The sequence below is a fragment of the Rattus norvegicus genome, chromosome 4, assembly GCF_021556685.1.
Source record: "Rattus norvegicus strain SHRSP/BbbUtx chromosome 4, alternate assembly SHRSP_T2T, whole genome shotgun sequence".
Lineage (NCBI taxonomy): Eukaryota > Metazoa > Chordata > Mammalia > Rodentia > Muridae > Rattus > Rattus norvegicus.
Genome location: NC_141537.1, coordinates 55,033,463 through 55,056,721, shown reverse-complemented (window position 1 = coordinate 55,056,721; position 23,259 = coordinate 55,033,463). Strand labels below are relative to the sequence as shown.

The window sequence follows — 23,259 nt, the reverse complement described above, 5'->3', positions numbered from 1 at the left end:
GACATGTACCCAGGCCAGACTGCTCTAGCCTCTATTTTAATTATCTGTGTATGTGTACATTTATATAGATGCCTGGTAAGGCCAGAGGAGTGTCTTAGGTCCCGTAAAGATGGAGTTACAGTCAGTTGTAAGGTGCTTGACATTGGTACAGGAAACCAAACTAACGTCTTCTCTAACAGTTATATGTCCTCTCTTTCCTGCCCTGAAAAGATTTTAAACACAGCTTCAATGTTTCTCTATTACTCTGTTCATATAATGTACATGCTAAAAAATACTTTTAAGTTTAAATTTCTCTGAACTTATTCTGACTTCTTCATATTCAGTTTGAAACAAGTACAATCTGATTGTTTTAATGATTTTTTTGTCTTAGTTTGCCTCATATCTTTGTTTTTGTAGTAACCAGAAGGCATACGACCAGAGCTGACGGGTATGGTGGAGGAGATACAGAGAGGGAGAGAAGGGTAGGGGAAAGGGGTGAGGTATTTCATAGCTAGTTCATAGTTTGTTTGTATCATCAGCGACTCTTTGGTCTTTGTATCTCCACGGTGGTGTGCTTATCCCCAGTAGTTCATAGTGACTCCTCCTACAGTCACAGATTGATACTCACCATTCTAAAGCACTAGGTACTTAGAGCATGCCTCTGTTCATTTTAGGCTTGCCTCGCTGTGTTTGGATTAAGGTCATTAAGCTTTGCTTTGCTATCCCATGGCAGGTATGGGACGGAACCAGGACTATGTTTCCCTCTTGGAGAGTCTCCATACAAAATCTTACCTTTGAAGGTGACTTGAGTCACATTCAGCGGCTACAGAGTCTGGTGATAGACATTCTAGTCTATGACAATCATGTTCAAGTGGCAAAATCCCTCAAGGTGATGTTAAGTAGACAGATGCATATTATTTTGTTTTTATATCCTTTTTAGTTTTGTATATAATGTTTGCAAGCGATATTTGATGTGTAGAAATTAACTTCAGATTTATTTATCTTCAAAATTTTACTTGAAAAATGAGTATCTAATTTAAATTTAAAAACTTTGAATATGATATATATGTATATATATCATAGAAACAGACATTTTAAAATTAGTTTTATTTGTGGATATAGTTGCATAATTAACTCTTCTTCTTTTCTTCCAACTCCTTTCTTGCATTCCCCATTTCTTGCTGTCTTTAAATTTATTTTCATGGCCTTTTTTGCTTTGTTAGAGTGTGTGTGTTTTCTAAATATATAAACAGTATCTATTCCATCCTTAAATGTTACTTGCATGTATGTTTTCAGAGTTGGCCTTTTGTTGTCTTAGTTAGGGTTTCTATTGCTGCGAAGAGACTCCATGACCACAGCAACTCTTTCATTTAATTGTGACTGGGTTTAAGCTTCAGAGGTTTAGTCCATTATCAATATGGTGGAAAGCATGGGGGCTTCGAAATCAGACATGACTCTTGGAAGGAGCCAAGAGTTCTGTATCTGGATCAGCGGAAGCAAGAAGAGCAAGCCATTGAACCTGGCTTGAGCTTCTGAAACCTCAAAGCCAACAGGGTCACACCTACTCGAACAAGGCTGCATATCCTAATAATACCATGCCCTGTGGGCCTATATGGGCCATTTTCATTCAAAGCACACTATTCCACTTCCTGGCCCCTGTAGGCTTATAGCCATATCATAATGCAGAAATGCACTTAGTCTAACTTCAAAAGTCCCCTTAGTCTGTCACACTTATCTCTTCCTTCATACTCCTGTTTTTGAAATGTTGCCTGAACTTCAGGTTTTATCCATCAGAAAGCTATCACTAAAGCAGTATTTATCTCCAATGTGATAATAATAATAAAAATTATTTTATTTAAATGGCTAGCTTCTAGACAGCATGTATTTGTAAATATGCCAATGCTAGTTTTCATTTGTAATATCCACTTATAAGTAACTTAGAAGGCTAGAAGCAAGAGAAATATATGGATTTTCATCATACATTAATTTGTATGATGCAAAATATTTTGTGTTGGTAGTTTTCAAGTCATTGTAAGAACCAAGATTTTACACTCAATAAGAAAATATCTTCAGGCCACATATTTTCTTTAGAATCTCCTTGGATTCTTTTTCGCTTGTTTGTTCCTTTTCCAAAAATAGATTTTGAGTTATCGTGTGTGCTGGAGCAAAGTCTGATTGTCTGGAAGCAGATTCGTCAGCCTCTGCTCTGGGCCTGACTAGGACTCACGCTGCAGCTCCTGACACCACCAAACAGCCCGGAAGAAGTCTATTCCTGTGTAGCTGTGGGAAAGTACAGACTGAGGTCCCCAGTCGTCACAGGTCACTGTCTGTACAAGGACCATTGGGCGTTGGCCTCACAGGTCTATCCCAGTGAAGTCAGGTGGCTCTGTGATAGACGTGTGACTAAGGTTCTAGTCCCAGTTCCAGTTCTCTAATGTAATTTCCTAAACTTGCTTGATGAATGTATGTGCATCTTACTTAAGTCTTATACCACTTGTAGTGCACACAGTAATTTGAATGTGTTTCTGTATATCTTACTGTCCATGGAAATTTGGCAGTCCTTAGTAAATTTAGACTCATAAATGATAGAGGTACTTTTTGTTAACTTTTACCCATATATTTTGAAGGTTTCCTGTAGCAGATACCACTCTTGTGAGTAACAGCATGCAGAGTGCTTTCGATAGTATCTCAAGAAAGGAGAGCTGCTGGCCTCACTCCACGTGATGAGAAAGTGAGGGCATTCCGAAGACCAAGCTGCAGCGTCCCTTTCCAGGCTTAATAAACACTGAGAGGAAATGATCGTAGCTGTAGATGATTTCAACCTACTTATAGAAGAGAAAACACAGGAATAAAACTGTGTATGTGCAGCTCATTGCTGTTCCCTTTTATGAGAAAAATGTCCTAGAACAGAGCACACTTGCACTCTCATATTGTGTTACAAAAGGTCTTGTCTGACTAAGATCAATAAACCAGGTGCTGGGCAGGGCCAGGGTTGTGACTGCATCTTCTTATCCTTAGACATGTGTATGTGCATACAGGCACCTGCACTTGGCAAAAATGCTTTTGGAGATAGACTTTCGAATTTTCTCTGGAGATTCTGTCTACAGGGATTGACTTTCTTTGGAAACATTAATAACCATAAATTTGAAGGTGTTTTCATATACCCAGGAAGGAGTCTTTATCGAGGAGGAAGGATGTGTACTTTTACTCAGCTCCATTGTCTACTTTGACCTTTGGATCATTTGAATTCTCTTTCCCATGCTACTGTCCTGACTGTACATGCACCTCTGCCTGCCCTGCTTCTCTTCCCTAAATCTCAAACAGCTCATTGCAAAGGCTCTCGGGGCAGTGGGGATTAAAGAACATCTGCTGGTTAAGCAGTCCAAGAATATTGTGAGTGGATTTTTAGCCAAAATGTTGTACCCTGTGCATTGTCCACTAGAGGGTGACGTGAGCACACATAAGTAAGAAAATAGATGGCATGTCATTTCTCTCAAGGACATTATAGCATTATAGCATTTGCAGGGCTGTATCAGGATGCAAACAATTCTCTGTGTGTATGATATCACTACGTAATGTTCCTTGGTATCAATTTTATTCATTTTCTCACAAATCAATAGAAAGTCTTCAGTCACATGTCATTTATACAGGTACCTTATTTGCAGTACTTCAAGACAGCTGTTCATATCAGCATGCATGGATCATTTCATAACTTGTATTGGAGCAGGAAAGTGTTTTTAATAATGACTTTATTATGAAGTGTGATATCAACTTCCCAAAATAATACAGTCTTACCATGCTGTAATTCTTAAAACAGCGTAAGGCATATAGTCATAATCACACTTCGTCGTTTAGTGGCCTACTAATTATAGTTAGCCGTAGGAGGAGGAAATAAAACCATTGCACCGTACCTACTTTTTAAACACAAACTGGAGGATCCTCTTCTGCAGAAGCAGAGGTTTCTTTCTACTTGTATATTGTTAGGCTTAGCTACTGATTAAACCTTTGTAACATTACATTACACATTTATGTTTTTATTGTAACTCTTTAGCTTGTAAATTTGGGGAAAATACTGCATGACTAACAAAATTAAAGAATTTTTTAACATACTAGATCATCAGAAACATTTCATAATCTACTCCATCTTCACAGAAATGCAATGCTGCCATCAGAAGGCATTTCTGATTTTAACAGCTTGTCGTGTTGACTCTCTGCTGGCCTGTACATGCTGTGTACCAGTGCACTGCAGCGAAGGAGACCCGTAGTAAGCAGCACGCACCCACCGTTTGCATTCTCTGCTGAAGATTGTACATCAGTTATTCCAGATAGGCTACACATGGAACCTTCTCAAGCCCCTGCGGATCTCAGTCTGTTACAGCTCGAGTCCCCTCTCTTGCTCTAGTAGCTATACCAGTGTACTCCTTAGAGTGTGCACTGTGCTTCCACCTTGCCCCACGTCCTACTCCTCAGGTGACCCTTCTTTCCTCCATACACATTTTTGAAATAAGTTGTCAAATGTCATGGAAAACCCTGAAGTGTCCAGCTGAAATAGCCTTAAATTTAAATTTTAATGCAAATGAAATTGTACTTGAGATAGTTTAACTAATGTAGGTCATTTCCCTGTGTATCAGCTTTCTTTCTGGTCCTTTGAAGGTTATCAACATCTGTACTATGGAAATGCTGTACTAATATATAATCAAGACATAGTGAACGTTCCCAAATGCTTACAAAACAAACATTTTAGTATTTATTATTCTAGTATCTCACTTTAGCGTCCTCAGTAAAGTACATATTTCTATTGAGTTTTTGCATATTTTCCCCAAGCCTCTGCATTCCCTTTTCTACCTCTGATGTAGAAGCAGGTAAAGGCATGTGAGAGAAAATAGGCTGGATACCTTCTCCTGCCTACCGTCAGAAAATCCACAAGGACCGTGAAGAAATGCGCTTCGAGGCGAAGGAGTAGCTGCGCGTATGGCTGTGTCTTCCTGACTCCTCTCTACTGTCTTTGCTCCACCAGCACTAAAGATTAACAAGGAGTGTTCAGAGTAGAACCTTTGCTTGCTTGCCTTTCTCTCCTTCCCTCCCTCCCTCCCTCCCTCCCTCCCTCCCTTTGCACCCCAACCCCATTTCCACCCCTCCCTTTGATGCTTGTTTTCTAATTTTACCACAGTTACTGAATTTGTAGGGAAAAGGAAAAAGATGGCTTCTCATTTATCACATACTCAGGAATACTGTTTATATGTAAATGAATTAAATTTCCTCTTGCATTCTTTTTCGATCATAAGACTATATAAAAATGCATGCAGTTTATACTATGTAACTTGTCCTGTTGCATAGATGTCAAAGTCTTGATTTTATTTATTTTATTTTATTAAAATGGGGTTGCCGGGGCTAGGTTTGAAGATGTAGGTACAAACTGTTTCCCCTTAGCCGATGCTAGAGGCTGGACAACGAACGGCACTTGGCTCAGGGTTAGCGTCTGTGAACGCCGAGTTTGTTTTCTCATTTGACCTCTTCATTGAGAAAAATCCTAAGTTCTCTAGTTGAAGATGGTTTGACTGAATTTAGAGAAATAGTTGACATCGACTATAGAGTAGTTAATTCAACATTCTGGTTTGATTCCATACTTGAGTTCACATGATGTATTTTACACGGCCATGATAGACGTACCACTGCTGCATTGCAACTTTACTTTCTATAGAATCCGTGCAATGGGGAAAGCATGTGGTGGCCCATACATATAATACCAGCACTCACAGGGCCAAGGAGCGTTTCTATGCCTAGCAAGAAAATTAACCTGTGAAATAAAAAGTCTATTATTTTAATGAAACTACATGATTAATTTTTTTATAATGTGTCATAATGAGGGCATTTTATGTCACATTTTTAATATTTTAGACCAGTTCAAACAAGTTCTTTTCTAAATATTATCAAATAGAATTTCATTTCAATCATAAATACATTCACTATACTTTATTGATGGAAGTCTGAAATGGGCCTGCTTATGTTTTATAATATTTACATTTTTCAAATCCATGCAGCTGATCTTAGTCACAGTACTGTCCTGCTTCCAGTGTCTTCTGTATCGTTGGTTGTTGTGTCCTTGGTTATTATTTCCTATTAATTGTGAAATTTTCAAATATCAGAAACTGTTAAATTTCAAATATCAGAAACTGTTAAATTAATCCCTTTTATTCTAAAATGAGATTTTTTTAAATCATCTTTTTGTAGATTGGAAGCTTTATTCGAATCTATAGCCTCCATACCAAACTTCAGTCTGTTGATTCAGAAACCAGCAAGTCATTGTTAAGGCTGGAGTTTCATCTCCATGGAGGGACCAGTTATGGTCGGGGGATTAGGGTTTTGCCAGATGAAAGCTCGTGTGTGGATCAGCTGAAAAAGTGAGTATTTTATGTCTCTTTTTGAAAAACATAACTGAGATACTTGTTAGGTCACTCTGCAAGCCTGTTTCTATGTCTGTGTAAGGCCTTAGTTTGTTTGTTTGTTTTCCTCATTGTCTTGCTGAAAATCAAAACCAGACTCTTACCTGCTAAGCATATTGTACCACTGAACTATACTCCTATCTTTATCTCTATGTTCTTAAATGCTTTCATTCAATACATTTTGATCATATCCTTTTCCCTAACTACTCCCATATTCGTCCTCACATTTCTGCCTACCCAACTTCATGTTCTTGTTCTCTCTCTCTCTCTCTCTCTCTCTCTCTCTGTCTCTCCTCCCCTTCTCTCTAGAAAAAAAAGGAAAACAAATCAAAACACATAAACTAGACAGAAAGTTAACAACACAAAAACTAACAAAACATACACTGCGTAAAACAAAAACAGCAACAAAACAAAGTCTGTTTTGTGTTGGGCACTGGACAGTGTAGGACCTAGAGCTGTTGATACACCATGAGAAAGCCCACTGCTGAAAACTGATTTTCCTTTCTATCAGGTACAGCTAAAACTAACCTCTCGGTTAGGGGAAGGTCTTTATATCCACTTCCCCTTTTCAGAGCTTGGATTTTTTCCTGGTGTGAGCCTGTATATGTCAAGTTCATGTTGTGACAGTCTCTCTGAGTTCATGTGAGCATCAGTCCTTTTGTGTATGACAGATGATTTTGTCTTCCTGCCTTCTGTCCTGCATCAATCCCTGAGGCTTGAAAGGAACAGTGTGATAAAGAAACCATATTTCAGTACGAGTGCTCCAAAGACTGTCAACCTTGGCATATTGTCCACCTCTGGGTCACTATCAGCTAACATCAAGTACAAGGAGCAGCTTCTCTGACGAGGCTGAGAACTGAGATCCACCCAGCATAATCCACTTCGTGTCAGCTTTACACACGAAGCTTTCCCTTTGTCCAAATGAAAGTAATAACCAGGTCCTAATAATGCCCACCGTGGTATCACTATCCCCTTCTCAACTGCAGACACAGAAATGATAAGCGTGGCTGGGTGGGATTGCTACGCTTGATCAACATGTAGTTCGTGAGAGTGAACCAGAGAACAAAGTCTCTGCCAGGCTTCTGTGAGACTTGCTTTGTTACTGCATCTAATCTGAACCTCTTACCTTATCCTCAGGTAGACTTTTCAGACAAGGGCAAAAAGCACCACGTTCTTTACCAAAAATCACAAAAATGATTTTTAGGCAACAAACTAAAATTATTCTCCTCTGAAACCTCTTGAGCCAGGCCCACAGAGTTCAAATTACCCTCAGCACCAATGTCTTCCCCATTCCTACTTGGGTGGCCCATTAAGCCCCCACTTTCCAAAGTCCCCAAACCCACATTCTTTCACACAAAAACATGTTCAGGCCTACCCAATTCCTGGTACCAACTTCTCTTTTAGTTAGGGTTTCCATTGTTGTGAAGAGACACCATGACCACGGAAACTCTTGAAAAATAAAACTATGAAAAATAAAAACATTTAATTGGGGCTACTTTACAGTTTCAGAGGTTTAGTGGCTGGAAGCATAAAAACATTCAGACAAAGCCAAGAATTCTGCATTTTTATCTCTAGGCATCCAGGAGGAGGCTCCATTTCTACACTGGGCATAGCTTGAACATTAGGAGAACTCAAAGACCACCCCAACAGATAGTGACACACTTCCTCCAATAAGGCCACACCTATTCCTGCAAGGTCACACCTACTAATATTGCCACTTCCCAAGGGCCAAGCATATTTAAACCACCATACAAATTTATCTATTCTATGTTGTCTTCAAAACCTGAAATTCTGTTCTCTGTAGACTTACCTATGAGGTTTTTTTTGTTTAACTTCAGTTTTCATTTTCCTTTTTATTTCTTTTTGGGTTTTCTTTATTGATTTTATTTTTTTGATAAAGTCTACTTATCTTTAGTTGTTTTCATTATTTCATTCAACTGTTCGTATTTTCATTTATTTTTTATGGTCTTTTAGAAATTTATTCATATCTTTTTAAGGTCATTGATCATATTTCCATTTGCTATTTTTGTTCTTGTTTTATACTTTGGCTTAATTGCTTTTCTCAGGGCTTATTGTAATAGGCTTTCAGGATTCTGGAGGAGTCATACTGTCTTGTTCTTCATTCTTGGATCTTTGCCCTGGGACTTGGGCATCTGCAGATTTAAGGTGTATTTTGTTGAAGATAACTGATTTTCTGTTTGTTGGAGGACTTTCTCTTCTTTGACTGCTTTGGCTCAGTATGAGATTCTGGGTAACAAACTGTTCTAGTCCTAGAAAAGGGTGGTGGTTCTGGGGTCTGTGGTAGAGAACTGTTCTGCTGGTTGGTGGGACCCCATGAAGGAATGGAGATAGCCTACAAGGAAAGGCTGGAAGAAGCGATTGGGAAAAACCATAGAGACTTTGCATCTGTACCAAGACGTTGAGTCCCAAGGGTGTGATTGTGAACTGGGAAAGGGAATCAGACAAGTAGGCTGCAGCTGGACTAAGGTTATGTGTGAAGAGGTCAGAATGGGACACAGGAAGAAGACTGAAGGTCTCCTACCTGAACCCCATGCTGGGAGGCAGTCACTGGTCCCTAAAAGACAGATTTTCTGCAGGTCAGTGGAGTCAGAAAGCAGTGGAGATGGACTTCAAGGGAAGGCTGAAAGGGGCTAACCGTACTTTTCTAAGCTTCAGTGATGTCATTGTAACTGATAATGTTAACCATTAAGTTCCCAGATTTTTTGTTTTTAGTATTTCATTGACTCAGTGTTCTACTCCTATCTTTCTAAACTACTGCAGCTTACTGTGAGGGCTTTAGAGGTCTCAGATAATCTGATAAAAGCTATAGAATATTGATTAGAATCATACCAAATGATGTAACTTAACGAACTCCTGGATTTTTAGGGTATAGCTACAAGTTTTTCTATTGCATTTGCTACACAATTTGCTTTTATATTCTTCATATATTTTATATTCTTTTATATTTTAGAGATTTAGAATGTGCAGATTCGGCAGTCACTCAACCCTCAAATGGTATCTGTCAATCAAAAAATGAGGATAGCTTTGTACTTTCAAGTAAGGACAATTTATAACATTGATATTTTACTGCCTCATAATTTTAGAAGCACACTTTCCTTTTCAGTGGTTTCTTGCTTAGGTCTCTTTCCAGTTCACCTGACTGTACAGGGCATATGTGTATGTTCATTAAAGTAACTCTTTAAACATTTGGTTTGTCCTATGCACTAGCATGGTTCACTGTTAAATATATAATCACATTTTCAAATTAAAGTAATAGTGTTTACTTGTTTTTTGATGTATACGTGGTATTTTGTATTCACTAAAAAAAGAAAAATTTCATGAATTCCCTAAGCAGCCATTTTCCTTGTCAGTTTCTTTTTTTTTTTTCCTAAAGGTAACAAAAAAATATTGAGATTCCCTTATATTAACTAGCCCAAGTTGGTTTTCCCCCATACATGGATGTCTAATGCATAAACATGAATCATCCAAATCTCTCAAAGATAGTCTTGTTAATCTTAGTGTGATTGCTTTTGACACACTGTTCTGAGATGCGTCTATGCTGGAACATGTGCCAGTAGCTCATTTCTTAGTGCGAGGGATGTGCTGATGAGTGGCCTTGGAGTAGAAGCACTGCCGTCTCCTTTCATGACTATGTGGCTTCTGTATCCACCAAAACATTCAGTGGCTATTAATACGGTCTTATTGGGGGTTTCCTAGGAATCACTTATTGGTATATTTTGAAACATCTTGTAATAATTCCTAGTAGTTGCAAAACTATTTCTTAAAAAACAAAACAAGCAAAACAAGCAAAAACAAACAAACAAACAAACAAAAAATCCAACCTGTGTTCTCTGAATGACCTTCCTTAGCCAACAATCAAAACACGAGTTGATTTCTAAACATTTCTGGTCTGTCAGTCTTTCTATCAATACCAAAGTTCCTTGATTGATATACTAAGTTGCTATTCAAAATTCTATATTTTTCCTCAAAGAAAGGAGACACTTTGCGTGTCAAATTTTACAACTAAGCCTGATATTTTTGCTAGGAACACCAGAATTTGAGGAAAACAGACATGTCAACATTTATTTAGGCTGTCTTCGTTTTCTTTGAACAGAGTTCCTTATTTTAAATTTTATATTAAGTTTCTAATAGACATGCTAAAGAGCTATGTAATTGTGTGATTTCCCGTCTCCCTTGCTTTAGGCTCTGCATCAGGCTCAGTATCCCTGTATGAGGAAGAACGATGTCAGCAAGTCTCTTCTACAAGTAAGACTGCTCACATTTCAGTAACCAGCATACAGGCACCTGTCTATACTTCCTAACCAATTCCTGTGTACCATCCGTGACCCTGGATTTCCTGGGAGCAGTTAGTGTTTGTGTGTAACTTTGATCCCCCTACCTGCTCCTGTAGTGGTATAAGGTAAAACCCATGCATGTGCATATCTCTATATCGAATATGTAGCTTAAGTTATAGATCAATATGATTTATAAAATTTGTTGCATTGGGTGTGTTATTAGCTTAACAATATAAATTGTACTCTGGCATTAATTTAATAAGATACTATTTTTACACCTAAGAAAATATTTTCACTATGCTCCCAAAGTTTAACAATAATACAGTAATAGTACGTATTTTACTACACACCCAGTTATTTTACCTAACTTGAGAAAAGAAACCTTAATTCAGAAAAAAATGTTAACAGAAGCACATTAAATAATTTGTTCATTGGATGTATAATGCTCTAATAATGGAAGCGTTTCCTCCCGGAGAAAGGAGGTGTAAGTGCGGGATGGAAGAAAGATCAGTTGTGCTGGAGCCGAGGACGGCGTTATGCTCAGGCTCTAGAGGCCTCTGTGAGACTGTTACAGGTAGTGTCAGGCAGAGCAGCAGTCACAGGAAATGCACAGACAAATCCTGATTATAGGGATAGTCTGGGTATCCTTAGAGAAAAGGCAGATTCCAACATTTGGACAAGGAAATTAGAGCTAAACCGAGAACCCTGAACTGCTAGAAAGTAAAGAAAATCTCACTTAGTAGAAAATACCAAATCTGAAACAATGTGGTCAGGAACAAATGATTGAATTCTAAATGTTTGATAAAGAATAATGCGGTTACTCCTTTCTCGTTACTCCCGTACTAATTGCAAAGTTGGAAATTAGTTCAGAGTAAAGTTGAACATCCTTTACTCCCCAAAACCAATTCCCTCCCCTGGAGGGCAAGCTCCTCCCTAACTGACCTCTTCCTAGAATGCATTAAGAACCAGGGTAACAGAGGAGCTTCTGTGCCAACAATGCATGTCGGAATCTGAGCAGGAGAAAATACTAGGAATGCCCAAATGATGCTTACTCAGCAAAGTGAGTTTCTCATCATCAAGCCATTGTCATGATGTGAACGCAGACTGGGGGCCATTTCAAGTTACACTGTGAACACATGAAAGTCAAATATTTCCCACTGTCAAGATTAGAACAGAAAGGTAAAAAAACAGTTGGGAAGATTCACGTATCTGATAATTGTATAATAGTATTAAATCCAAGTTGATTATCTTTGAAACGGTTACTACAGCTATCTCAATGAAACATTCTTTTCATAAAATACTGAAATGTTAGGAAGGACATAATGTCTGGAAGCTGCTCGCAACAATTCACTTACAAATTTGTAAGGAGAGAGACAGAAAGGTGGACACAGAGACAAGTATATTACGGAATCTTTTTGAAGCATATTCAGGACATCTTCATGCTCTTGGAATTTTTATTTCAGTGTGAAAGTAATACGAAGTTCACCTCAAAGGCGAAGTGTGGCATGTATTCATTTTACTTTAAGTTGATCAGGTCTGCACAACATGGGTGTTACCCACAAGCACTTACCCCACAGGAAGGCTTGGCTGCAGTAGAGCTATGTAGAGAAGCCTGACTGGGGTTTGTAGGTCTGGGGCGGTGTTAGCTCCCTGACTTCTGTATTCTAAGAGCTGAGTCAGAGCTTTGCATTAGAGTGTTTAATGTAAACTCATTTTACCTCTCCCAACCTTGCAGTTAGTTTTCTATTCCAGGCATTTCCTCCTACTGGTCTTTCCTTCTACTGTTAACTCTGATGCCTTCCTCTCTCCACATCCTCCTTTTCCTCCTCTCCTATTGCCCCTCTCTGTTTACAAAACGAATCCCTTTTCTTTCACACACCACATGACTGCGATAATTGAATTCTCCTAATCACCATTTCTAGTCTCACATTCTGACTCTTTAATGAAAGAAGGTTCAATGAAGTCTTGAATTTGAGATCCCCAAGACAAGAGCCTGTGTGGCAGATCATTTTTATTTAGCAAGTCCACGTTTTGTTAATGTTTGAAATCCAATTGGCATGTAAGCTGTGGCCTAATGCATTGTCTGAGAGGTTGGCCGTGAACTGATTGACTCTTTATACAGGTAGGTTAATAGTCATTTTCTAGTTAAAATAGTCCATCAAGTTTCCCATAAGTTAGTTCATGGAAATTTCTGTTACTTCTATATTAAAATACATAAGCACATAATATTTAATGGTATAAATATGCATAAGCACAGTGTATATAATTAAATTACCTCTTATCCCAGTTACTCAGCCTCTGTGTTTTAGTCTGGTGAGTTCCTGCTCTGTGCCTGGCACAGGGTCCATCTAGAAACAGTAACTAGCTGCGATTCATTTCAATAAATCTTTGCTTCAGGAGAATCCATGCCAAATGTAGCTAAAACTCCCATGCATTAGTTACTCTGATGTAATGTAGAAATTCTTCACAGTACTCACAGATCACCAGCACTTAGAGAAAACTCCATTGTGTGCCGTTTTGAAGCAAAAGGCTCCGCAGCAATATCGGGTCCGTGCCAAGCTGAGGTCGTATTTGCCCAGGAGACTTCCCCAGTCTGTTAAACTGATCTGTCCGCAGTGCCATTCACTGTAAGTTTTCCCAAAATGAGAACAAACAGAAACCGTTTCCATGTCATATTGTTCATAATTTATAGATATGCATGCCCATATGTTTGTCTGGTTGCCTGTTTGTATATGCGAAGTTTTAAGTCCTAAAAGAAGTTATGATTTGATTAATTTGTAGTAGTTTCAAAGAATGCTGATGGCTTAAAGGGAAAGTACTAAATTGCTCCAAAAACTCTTTCTGTGTATAATAAAATAGAATCTATTTGCATGCTTAAAATTCAAGGTTTCGTAGGTTTGATAGATATAACTGAAAATTTTCTGTCATACTGAATAATGGTAGTGTACTAATACAGTGTCTTCCTTCCAAACCCCAGTTATTATGTGAATATATAAACAGAATTTTTATAATCTTCTTAATATGAGTTCATCATAAAACATGTTTAAATAATGATTTTATTTCCTGTTAGTCTCTTTAATATAATGTGCCATCTTCCCTTGAAATATAAAAAGTGGTATTTGGGAGAATACAGAATACAGAGTGCATGACAATCAGTACCAGGACAGCATCCATGAAGCTAAAGCTCTAGTGTACTTCACATATAATCACACGCATAGCTCTACACATAATTTGTATGTTTGCATGGTCTTCGTTAATATATCTCTAGAATAATGTATGTTTTCCTTCCAAATTCTGAGATTATAGTGTTTTGGAGAGGTTTCATCCTGAAGGTGATTAAAGCATAGAAATAAAGCATGTCAGTGAGTGTGAGAGATTGCCCGAAGTTCCAAACAGCCGGTGACACAATGAGGACAAGCACTTAAACCTTTCAGTTCTCAGCCATGCCATTTGTACCCTGTGAACATTTGTGACTTACATGAATTATTGACTACTAAAGACGACTGAGGTTACTATGTTTTAAAATAGGGACCCTGTAACAGGGAACTCACTGGGGTGAAGGCAGAGCCACTTGTACAGTTGTCTACCAGCAGACTGGTCCTGGGAATAACTGTGGCATGGACCAAGGAGACAGGATGACAGGTGGAAATGCCTGCTGACCTGGGAGCCTACGTGATAGGACGTAGTCCTCTGACTTCCACATGCACCATGGTGGTGTTTGCCAACTGAGTCAAATATATCTCCCCAGTTAGGACATGGTCTTACCTTGCCATGAAATGTTGAATATCTATTGAGTAAAATCCATTAAATCTGAAAAATGAATTATTTCCTTAACTTAAGAAAGCATAGCTGATTTAATCTTCATATGAAATATTTTTAAAAAATTGTTCTATATTCACTTACTTTATGTATATGTGTGTCTTACCTGCATGTGTGCACGTACTCCATGTGTATGCCTGACACCCACAGTGTTCGGGACTGGAGTTATAGGTGGTTTCTCGGCGTCATGTGGTACTGGCAAGTCAAACTGGATTTTATGCAGGAGTGGCAAATTTTAACAAGCCCCCCAGCTTTTTATTCACTTGAATAATTTATTGAATTTGAATTTTTAACAAGATATATATATATACATATATATGTATATATATATACTTTTCTGATTCTTCATTATCAATAATTTTAGACAAGAAGTTCCACATGAGGACAGTTTGGATAAACTTTTGCAAGATGCTGCAACTAAAGCGCCAGACATCAGGCTGCAAGGTACATCTTTGTATGAATCAAAGATCTGGACCACCGAAGGCCAGGGAGGACGGCAGGTCGCTGTTCACTTTGTGAAGAAGGATGGTGTTCTCCCACTTTCAAGTGAATGTCTAATTTTGATAGAAGGTAAGATACTTGTAATTAGATTTTTAGAATATTGTTTTGCAAATGAATTATGTTAACTATGCCTCATGGGCACCTAGTAAAATACTGTTACTTTTAATTGACGAAAATAGTACATCAGCTAGATTCAAGTACGTATGACCAAACACATTTACCTGAATTGTGCATTTTCAAGTTGTAAAAACTTGCATTTATCCACCTTGTTGAATTTCTTTCTGTAGTCTTGTCAGCTTTGAGCAGATCTAGTTGAATAATAATGTAGTAGAAAGGCTGATTGCTTATGGGCGTCTGATGGAGTCTCTGCCTCTGGATGTCACTGTTGTTTCATAAAAATGGGATGAACGCTCTCAGCTAATACCTAAGTCAAGGGAAAGAACCTTGAAAAGCCTGGAGAATGACAACTTTAATAGAATGGAATTATACTATTTTTTTATTTTCTGCGTTTTTTAATCTAATTTTTATGTAAGAGGTTTTTTGTTTTGTTTCATTTTATTTTGTTATTTGTCCTGCTGAGTTTAAGTTTTCTTCTAAATTTACAACTCCCTTTCCTTGTCCTGCTTTGTAGGATTAGTTGTATCTCATGTGTTACTTTTATGTCTCATATTTTGCTCCAATTATATTCGTGTTATTGAAGAATTTGTTTGTTTATTAATTAATTAAATAATTATAATTTAAAGGAGGAAGACTCTGTGAAGTGTCCAAGCTGTCCAGCAAGTTCCACAGTGTGATCCCTGTGAGGTCCGGCCCTGAGGATCTGGAGCTCCTCGACATTTCAGCCCCATTCCTCATACAGGGAAAGCTGCATCACTATGGGTATGTGTCAGCGCAAGATCTGTGGTTACAACTGTGTCTCTGGTTTATCCAGCAGACTGCTGTATTTGCAGTAGGGGCTTACTTGTACCAGTTTGTAGGTAGAAACAGTTCCGGGGCTATAATGATTGTCTTAGAATGTATGGGTACAATGCAAGTCCAGCAAACTCTTCTTTAAATGTTGAGTTGTAATCGTTTCCAGTCGAGTGGTGTGTAGCACGGCATTCATATGCTAGGGAGAGATCACAAATTCAGAATTTGAGTGGACAGAATTGTGCGCTCTGTGCCATTTTCAATAGATTAGATGTATTAATGTAGCCCCATTGTGAGTTCAAGAGCACCCATACCAAACTTTTCTTGAATAGTTCTATTCTAGAGCATATATATATATATATATATATATATATATATATATATATACACACACACACACACATATATACATACTTACTCTGTGTGTACATGGTAAATCACAGTGGGTATAAGACTGAGTATTTTCTTCCTCAGTCATAGCCTAAAGTTTGTTTTATAACAATTAAGATGCTGCCTAAAGGGACAGTTCAGAGGTGCAAATCAAGTAAGTGAATGACATCGCTGCTGAGCTTGCACCTTGCAGAGTCGCTGCCACTGAGAACTGGCAGTACAGGGTCTACAGACCGGAAGGAAGAGGAAGCAAAGCACCCTGTACTCTTATGAAGCAGTCACCCTAGTAACACACCATTTTGAGAAGCCTTGTTCTGCAGCCTACATCTCATCTTCTCTCCCTATCTCTCTGTCCTTCTCCTAAGGTGTAGCATTTGCTAGTCATTATTACTAATCAAACTAAATTTAGATTTTCATCATAAAATTACTTTCTGCCATTATCAAAGCTACCTGATCGTGGTCCTTAGAGTGACTAGTGAGCTTTACCCTTTGTTTTGTTTCACACACAATGGTTGAACACCTTCAGGATTGAAGTAAAATTAGTAACTATTTTTGCTCTAAAATACCCAGTGTCTCCATATCTTTAAACCTTCTGCAAGGCTTATATGTCACTTAGTTGAAATATCAAAACCGATCATAATAAAGTAGAATTATTTGTCCTTAAAATATATTAATATATAGGGAGAGCAAATTGTATGAAACAATGTCCAATATTATATGTTAGGTGGTTAAAATCAGGCATCATAAAGTATATGACTCTGAATATGGGTACTAAAACAGTACTTCACCTAAACTATTACTTGTTCTTACCTTTCATTCAGAGTAATTGTTTCTTGCTGTTTTGGTAATGCTGTGGCCATCAGATATGGCTAACAGAGCCATAAATTCAAAGAGTTTCTGCAACTTCTGGCTCTTTTTGTTTTAACAGGAAAACTCATAACAAATTTATTATTTGATCTAGAGTCCAATTCCTGATTCTCAACATAAAAGTTCTAATCTCAAGGCCATTATCTTAGTTTCTGTCCTGTTACTGTGAATAGACACCATGACCAAGGCAGCCTATGAAAGAAAGCATTGAATTTGGGGCTCGCTTACAGTTTCAGAAGCTGAGCTCCTGACCATCACAGTTCGGGACACAGCAGCAGGCAGGCAGGCATGGTGCTAGAGCAGTAGCTAAGGACTCCCACCTTACCTGCAAGTTGGAATTAGAAGGAGGGTACCCAAAGCCTTCCCCAGCAAGGCACAACATCTCCTAAGATTTCCTTCAAAGTCCACCAACGTGGATCTACACATTCAAAGATAAGAGGCTAGGGGCACTTTCTCATTCCACCACACCCACAGTGTCTTTAATTGCTTTTATGTAGAAAGTTATTCATAATTCTCTTAAAACAAGCATAACCACAGTATAGACAGTGTTATTTTTCTCTTTAATAACTGACTTTCTAAAACTGTCCATACTTGAACGGGATGTGATAATTAGCTGAATTTGATTATATTTAAATATTTACTGTTTTTCACTTACTCATTTCAGATGTAAACAGTGTTCAAGCTTGAAACCTATACAAAACCTAAATTCCCTTCTTAATAAAGGACCATGGATTCCTTCCTCCGTGGCAAAAGGTTAGATAAATTGCTTTGTCATGTAATTTCAATTCTCCCTACCATCTCATTGATTTGTTCTTTAATATTTATTGATATTTTTGGCAGGACTAGCCTAACTTTGCTAAGTTGAAATCTGCTTACAATAATTGTATTGATAATTAGGACTGAATGTTTAAATCGTTTGCAAATATTTCCAAGCATCATAATCATAATCATATTTTAGAACTCGCTCATTTGTTTTCCATTTAATCATTGATCCCAAACACAGGTCCTGAGCAAATCTTTCAGACTCTTATCGTAGCATTGGAAGAGATGTTGAGATGACTGTTAGATTCCTCCTAAGTCTTTAGCCAGGAGAAAGGAGTCTTTATCTCTTACACACATAAGTGATCACCTCGCCCAAGTTTGCAGCTTCCAGGACCGGGGCAATTTTTAGACAGTCCTTGATGTGGAAGCCAAGTCCGCCTATACACAAGTTACATGGATTATGTCCTGTCTACTAGAATTATTTAGTGTGTGTATCCATTAAACTTCTATAAGGTAGACACTCTAGGTTTGACAGTATCTAGTGCGCCTTCATTGAGTCCATATTTTAAAGCCAGTACCCTCCCTCCCTTAATCACTTTTCCTCATTCCTTACTCCTCTGTCTCTCCTCCATACGCATTCCGCTTGGCCAATTCTCTCCTCACATTTTATCTTTCAGAGATGCTGATAGTATCCTTTGGGCAACCCAAACCGACAACCAGATTCTTTTTGTTAGACTGGAATTTTATAAATGTATGTGTGCTTGTTGGGGGGTTGCCTTTTATATCTGGCTTTGTGATATGACTATGTCATATCCTGCTGTCCATGTTACTTTGAACTGCATAATCCCTTTTTGCATTTCTCAGCATAGTTTTTAAGTTCACCATTTTTGTTTCACTATAACCTCGTGGGGCCTTTTGAAGCCCCAAACTCTGTTCCTCTAAAATTCTGTCTGTTGCCAATTTATTCTTCTGACTTGTCTGAGTGCTTAACTGATTCTCCTACTGGAATGTGGGCTGTGGTTGAAGGGAGTGTAGCACTTCAGACATCTATGCTGTTACTTCAGCTTTTCAGTAACAGGGTGTTCCTCATGGCAAAGTCTCGTGTGGTTTGGTGTGTCTCATTTATTCATTCTTCTTCATCCTAGCAAGTTATGGAGTTCAGATACTAACAGTTTTCTTCTTTCAGCCAAATAACATCTCCTTAAAAAAAGTTCTCTCTCCTCGTAATAACTATTTGTTAAACTAAGAAAAAGACTCAACTGCATGTTCCTTTTAGTTTGACTTTTCATAATATTAGAATGCAGTGTGTTACTTTTATTACCACTTTTTATGCTTTCTATCAAGTATTAAGATACAGTTGCTTACATCATGAGACTACCCCTATATAAATACATTGGTCTGCTTCATGAATCTAACAAACTAACCCTGCAGCAGACAGTTCTTAAGTACACATTTTCTTTCTCTCTTAAATGTTCTTAGTAAGCATCCTTCGCAGCTCCATGACGAGTTCATCTTATAAAAGTGTTTGTTTGCCTGGTGTAATGTGCTCTTTCCCCACCAGTCCTGGGCATTGTGCCTCTGCAGTATGTGTTTGTTATGACGTTCACTCTGGATGATGGAACAGGAGTGTTGGACACTTACCTCAAGGATTCTGTGAGTAACTCAGTTGCTAAAGATAGCTCACTAAAATTTTATATTTAAGTCTTTTATATATTCATACGTCTTAGTTTTACTTCAGTGTAAATTATTGAGAACTTTTGAAGAATAAAACTCAGTTTCTCTGTATTTTGTTCTTAGAAGGATTTAAATTAACTTAAAGTAGATAAATAAAATATAACCACATAAATTCAATATTATATCTTTGCCTTTGATTTTATTATAAATCGTATTTTAAAAATACAAAGTTGAGGAATACAAAGTTTGAGGTGTCATTCTCTCTGTCATACAGAAGTGCTGCTACCAGGAAGTAGATAAGAAACAGATAGATAGGCACACTGCCGTCATCTCGCTGTGCTTTGGAACTAAGCCTCAATGAACTCACTTGATACACGTGTAGTGTTGAATAAGCTGTAGAGAAGCAGAGCGAACACTTGCGTTTCTGACACAGTTGCCCGTTGACTAGTCTTTGAGGCTGCCCTTAGCTTTGATCATTTGAAGGTCATCATCCTCTCCATATACTCAGAGCATGTTATTTCCATGTGTTGTGTGGAGTCATGACAATGAGGAAAGATTAACCTAGATCCTGTTGTGACTTGTCCTATATGTTTTCATTCATAACTGACTGCCCATGTAGCTGAGGGCTCTCTTCTTGAGGTAAGGCTAATGATTCATGTCCCAAACTCTTCAACCTCAGATGACATTGTTAGATGTTCCAGAGTAACCCATAGTGACAGTGGACACAGTGGAGAGCCAGTGGCTCTCCAAAGGCATGAAACATTAAAAGCTGAGAGGAAGACCAGCCATTTATTGGGATAAGAGGATTTAATTATTTTGGGGTGTGGGTGTATGGGTTAACTTATACAAATCACAAAACAATCCAAGTTAAGGTTAAGAGATTTTCTTCTTCTGTTTTCCCCAATTCATCCATTCACTTATTAAATGAATATTTACAGGCAGCTGTTGTGTGCCTTGTTTGTTGAACATAGAATAAATAGCAAAGCAAGAAAATGTTATTCTCTGGAACCTAAATTAGAAAAGGAATAAACTAAGTGCTTGCTTTCTTAATGTTAGACTCTTATCATACCTCACAATAGATTTACTTTCCAAGGTACAGAAGAACCATCAGCATGGCTGCATGATTGTATTGTGTGTATGCCAGTGCATTTCAAAGCTGTTTTACCAGTAAAGCAGTGAATCGGGTTTTAACTTAGACAGGTATTCCAGTTTATAGATCCCACAGCCTTAAAACACTGATGAATGTATTAGGTCATCTTAGCAAATCAGATGTTGAAATTCTGTGCATTGAACATTTTTCTCTTTGTATTTATGCTTTTATTTTTATTATTTAAATGTTTTGCCTATATTTATGTAAGTTTGCCATGTGTGTGCTGTGTGTACATGGTCCCTTTGGAGGTCAGAAGAATATATCAGGTTCCCTAAAAGAGGAGTAACAGGCTATGAGCCACTTGTGTGGGTGCTGGGTATCTAACCTGAGTCCTCTGCTAAAGGAGCCAGTGTTCTTAGCCCATGAGGCATCTCTCCATCCCCACATTGAAGGTTTTTTTTAAAAGATTAGTATTTCCCGTGTTTATTATTTTTAGGAAAACTTTTTCAAGATCCCAGCATCTGAAGTCCTCACTGATGACAACCTTCAGAGGAATCTGGAAGCGATCATGGATATGATATGCCCTCCTGGAATAAAAGTTGGTAGGCAGTAATTAAAAGATGACTATCTGTACCTGCCCCACCCACCTCCCAACCCCCTCCCACCCACCCCCACCACATTTTCTTGGAATGTTTCAAATCTGTAGCCTGGAAGTAAGCCAACTGTGAGTTCACCTAAATGACTAACTGTTACCAATGTTTTGATAAGATAGTGGCTGAGACAAATAAAAATAAAAGAAGTTTTAAAATAATTTGAAATACACTTAAAACATAGCAGTTTTGGTCACAGAACATTTGACTCTGACTTTACACATGCAGCATACAGACACTGAAACTATAATTATACAAAGTGGATATAATTTCTACAAGAAACATGTCCTAAAAATAAACTGTGTTTACTTGTTTGACTTATTGATGAGTTTTCTTTTACATATTAATGGACTTCAGAATTTTCAATTTTGATTTTGCAAAATTTATGAACTTTAATTGTTTCTGCACAAACACTGGCTTGTTAACATGCTCCAGCCAAGACGAAGTTGTACCAGTTATAACTGCCACTGTGCCCTTCTGTTTCTCTGCACCAGCCATGCATAGAAGTGTCCTTAAGACTGTGTCAGATGCTGTTCAGAGCATCCTGAGCCTTCTGTTGATGACAGAAATGAGTCTGAACAGTTTTCAGAGTGAAGATGGGATCACTGCTGCCAGTGTGGTGGGCGTTCATAGCTGCTTCCTTCAGGGCAGATCACATGTTTACACTCAGGCTGATCGGATCTGAAGTTCCGGTTCCATTTCATTCCAGCTCATCAAGGAAAAGTCAAGGGAGGCCACTGAAAGGGGAATGTGGTGGAAATGTGACAGCTTTCTCTGTTGTTGGGTGTTCTGTAATCCCAACCACGTTCATCTGTACCTGGGGAAAATAAAATAAAATTAGTTAGCATTTCCAATTCTGTGCTTAGTTTAATGTCTAAATGATGTTTCCTTTGTTCCATAGATGCATACCCGTGGCTTGAGTGCCTCATCAAGTCCTACAATGTCACCATTGGAACAGAACAACGAATTTGCTACCAGATTTTTGACACCACGGTTGCAGAAGATGTCTAGTGCTGCCATTCAGTGCAGTGTGTATGGATTTTACAATTTTAGAAAAGGTCATGACTCTGAGATTCTCAGAAGACACTTGGCTATTGTCAAAAGTATTGTATCCATTTTCACTGTAGTTCTTTTGTACAGAAAACTATTTTGTTATTTATGCCATCTTGTGAACATGTCAGAAATCCCTTGCTGCTCATCATGTCCCAGGGAGTATAAAATGAGACAGCACTGGTTGGGGAGAATGCCCACTCTCATTTTTAAAACACTGGTAGCAACTTCTCCTTCTGTGCTGTTTGATTCTTTTTTTTTTTTTTTTTTGTACAGAAGAATCTGCTTAGCAACTTCTGAAAGAATTCTCCCTCTACTTCCACACATGAGTATCAGGTTAACTGAGTGCTTGTTGAACAGATGCCGTCTCACCAAGCGGGGATATACTAAAAGGAGGGTTTCCTTTCAGAAGACATGGCTTTGTTTGGGTGCTCTTGATGCCCATTTCAGGATAAATGTATCTCTTTGAACCAAATAGTATGCGTGACTTTCTGCTTCTCTCTGGAATACTAGAAGCTATTTAATTTCATACCAACTAATAAAGTGATAGGATTTATATTTTCATGAATCATCTGTATCTTACTTTTTTTCAGTAGTCTTATGTAAAACATTCCTGTATTGCATTATTGAGGTGTTAACATAATAGAATGTTCTGCATTTTTTCAACAGTGTTTATCAATTTACATGGGTTTTTTTTTTTGGAAAAAAAATATTTTGTACAATATAGTTTGATTACATTTTCTCCTCCTTAATGTCTTCCAGAAACTTTCTATACACCCATTTCTGCACATGATCTTTTACTCTTTTTAGAAAACAAACAGGTCTCAATC

General features: G+C 38.0%; 1 protein-coding gene across 17 annotated transcripts in view; it reads left to right on the top strand.

The window, feature by feature from the left end:
• Pot1 (protection of telomeres 1) overlaps positions 1 to 22,997 on the top strand; it is a 56,942-nt gene extending 33,945 nt beyond the window's left edge. For 10 of the 17 annotated variants that reach the window (XM_087658624.1, XM_087658630.1, XM_087658626.1 and 7 more), the window contains 11 exon segments: positions 713 to 868; positions 6,211 to 6,380; positions 9,394 to 9,479; positions 10,626 to 10,688; positions 13,188 to 13,344; positions 14,901 to 15,106; positions 15,781 to 15,916; positions 17,868 to 17,956; positions 19,527 to 19,618; positions 21,226 to 21,331; positions 22,281 to 22,997. In XM_087658624.1, coding sequence (XP_087514750.1) covers positions 713 to 868; positions 6,211 to 6,380; positions 9,394 to 9,479; positions 10,626 to 10,688; positions 13,188 to 13,344; positions 14,901 to 15,106; positions 15,781 to 15,916; positions 17,868 to 17,956; positions 19,527 to 19,618; positions 21,226 to 21,331; positions 22,281 to 22,390 — 1,371 coding nt within the window. In that variant the 3' untranslated portion in view covers positions 22,391 to 22,997. 17 annotated transcript variants of the gene reach the window in all.
• The last annotated feature ends 262 nt before the right edge of the window (positions 22,998 to 23,259 follow it).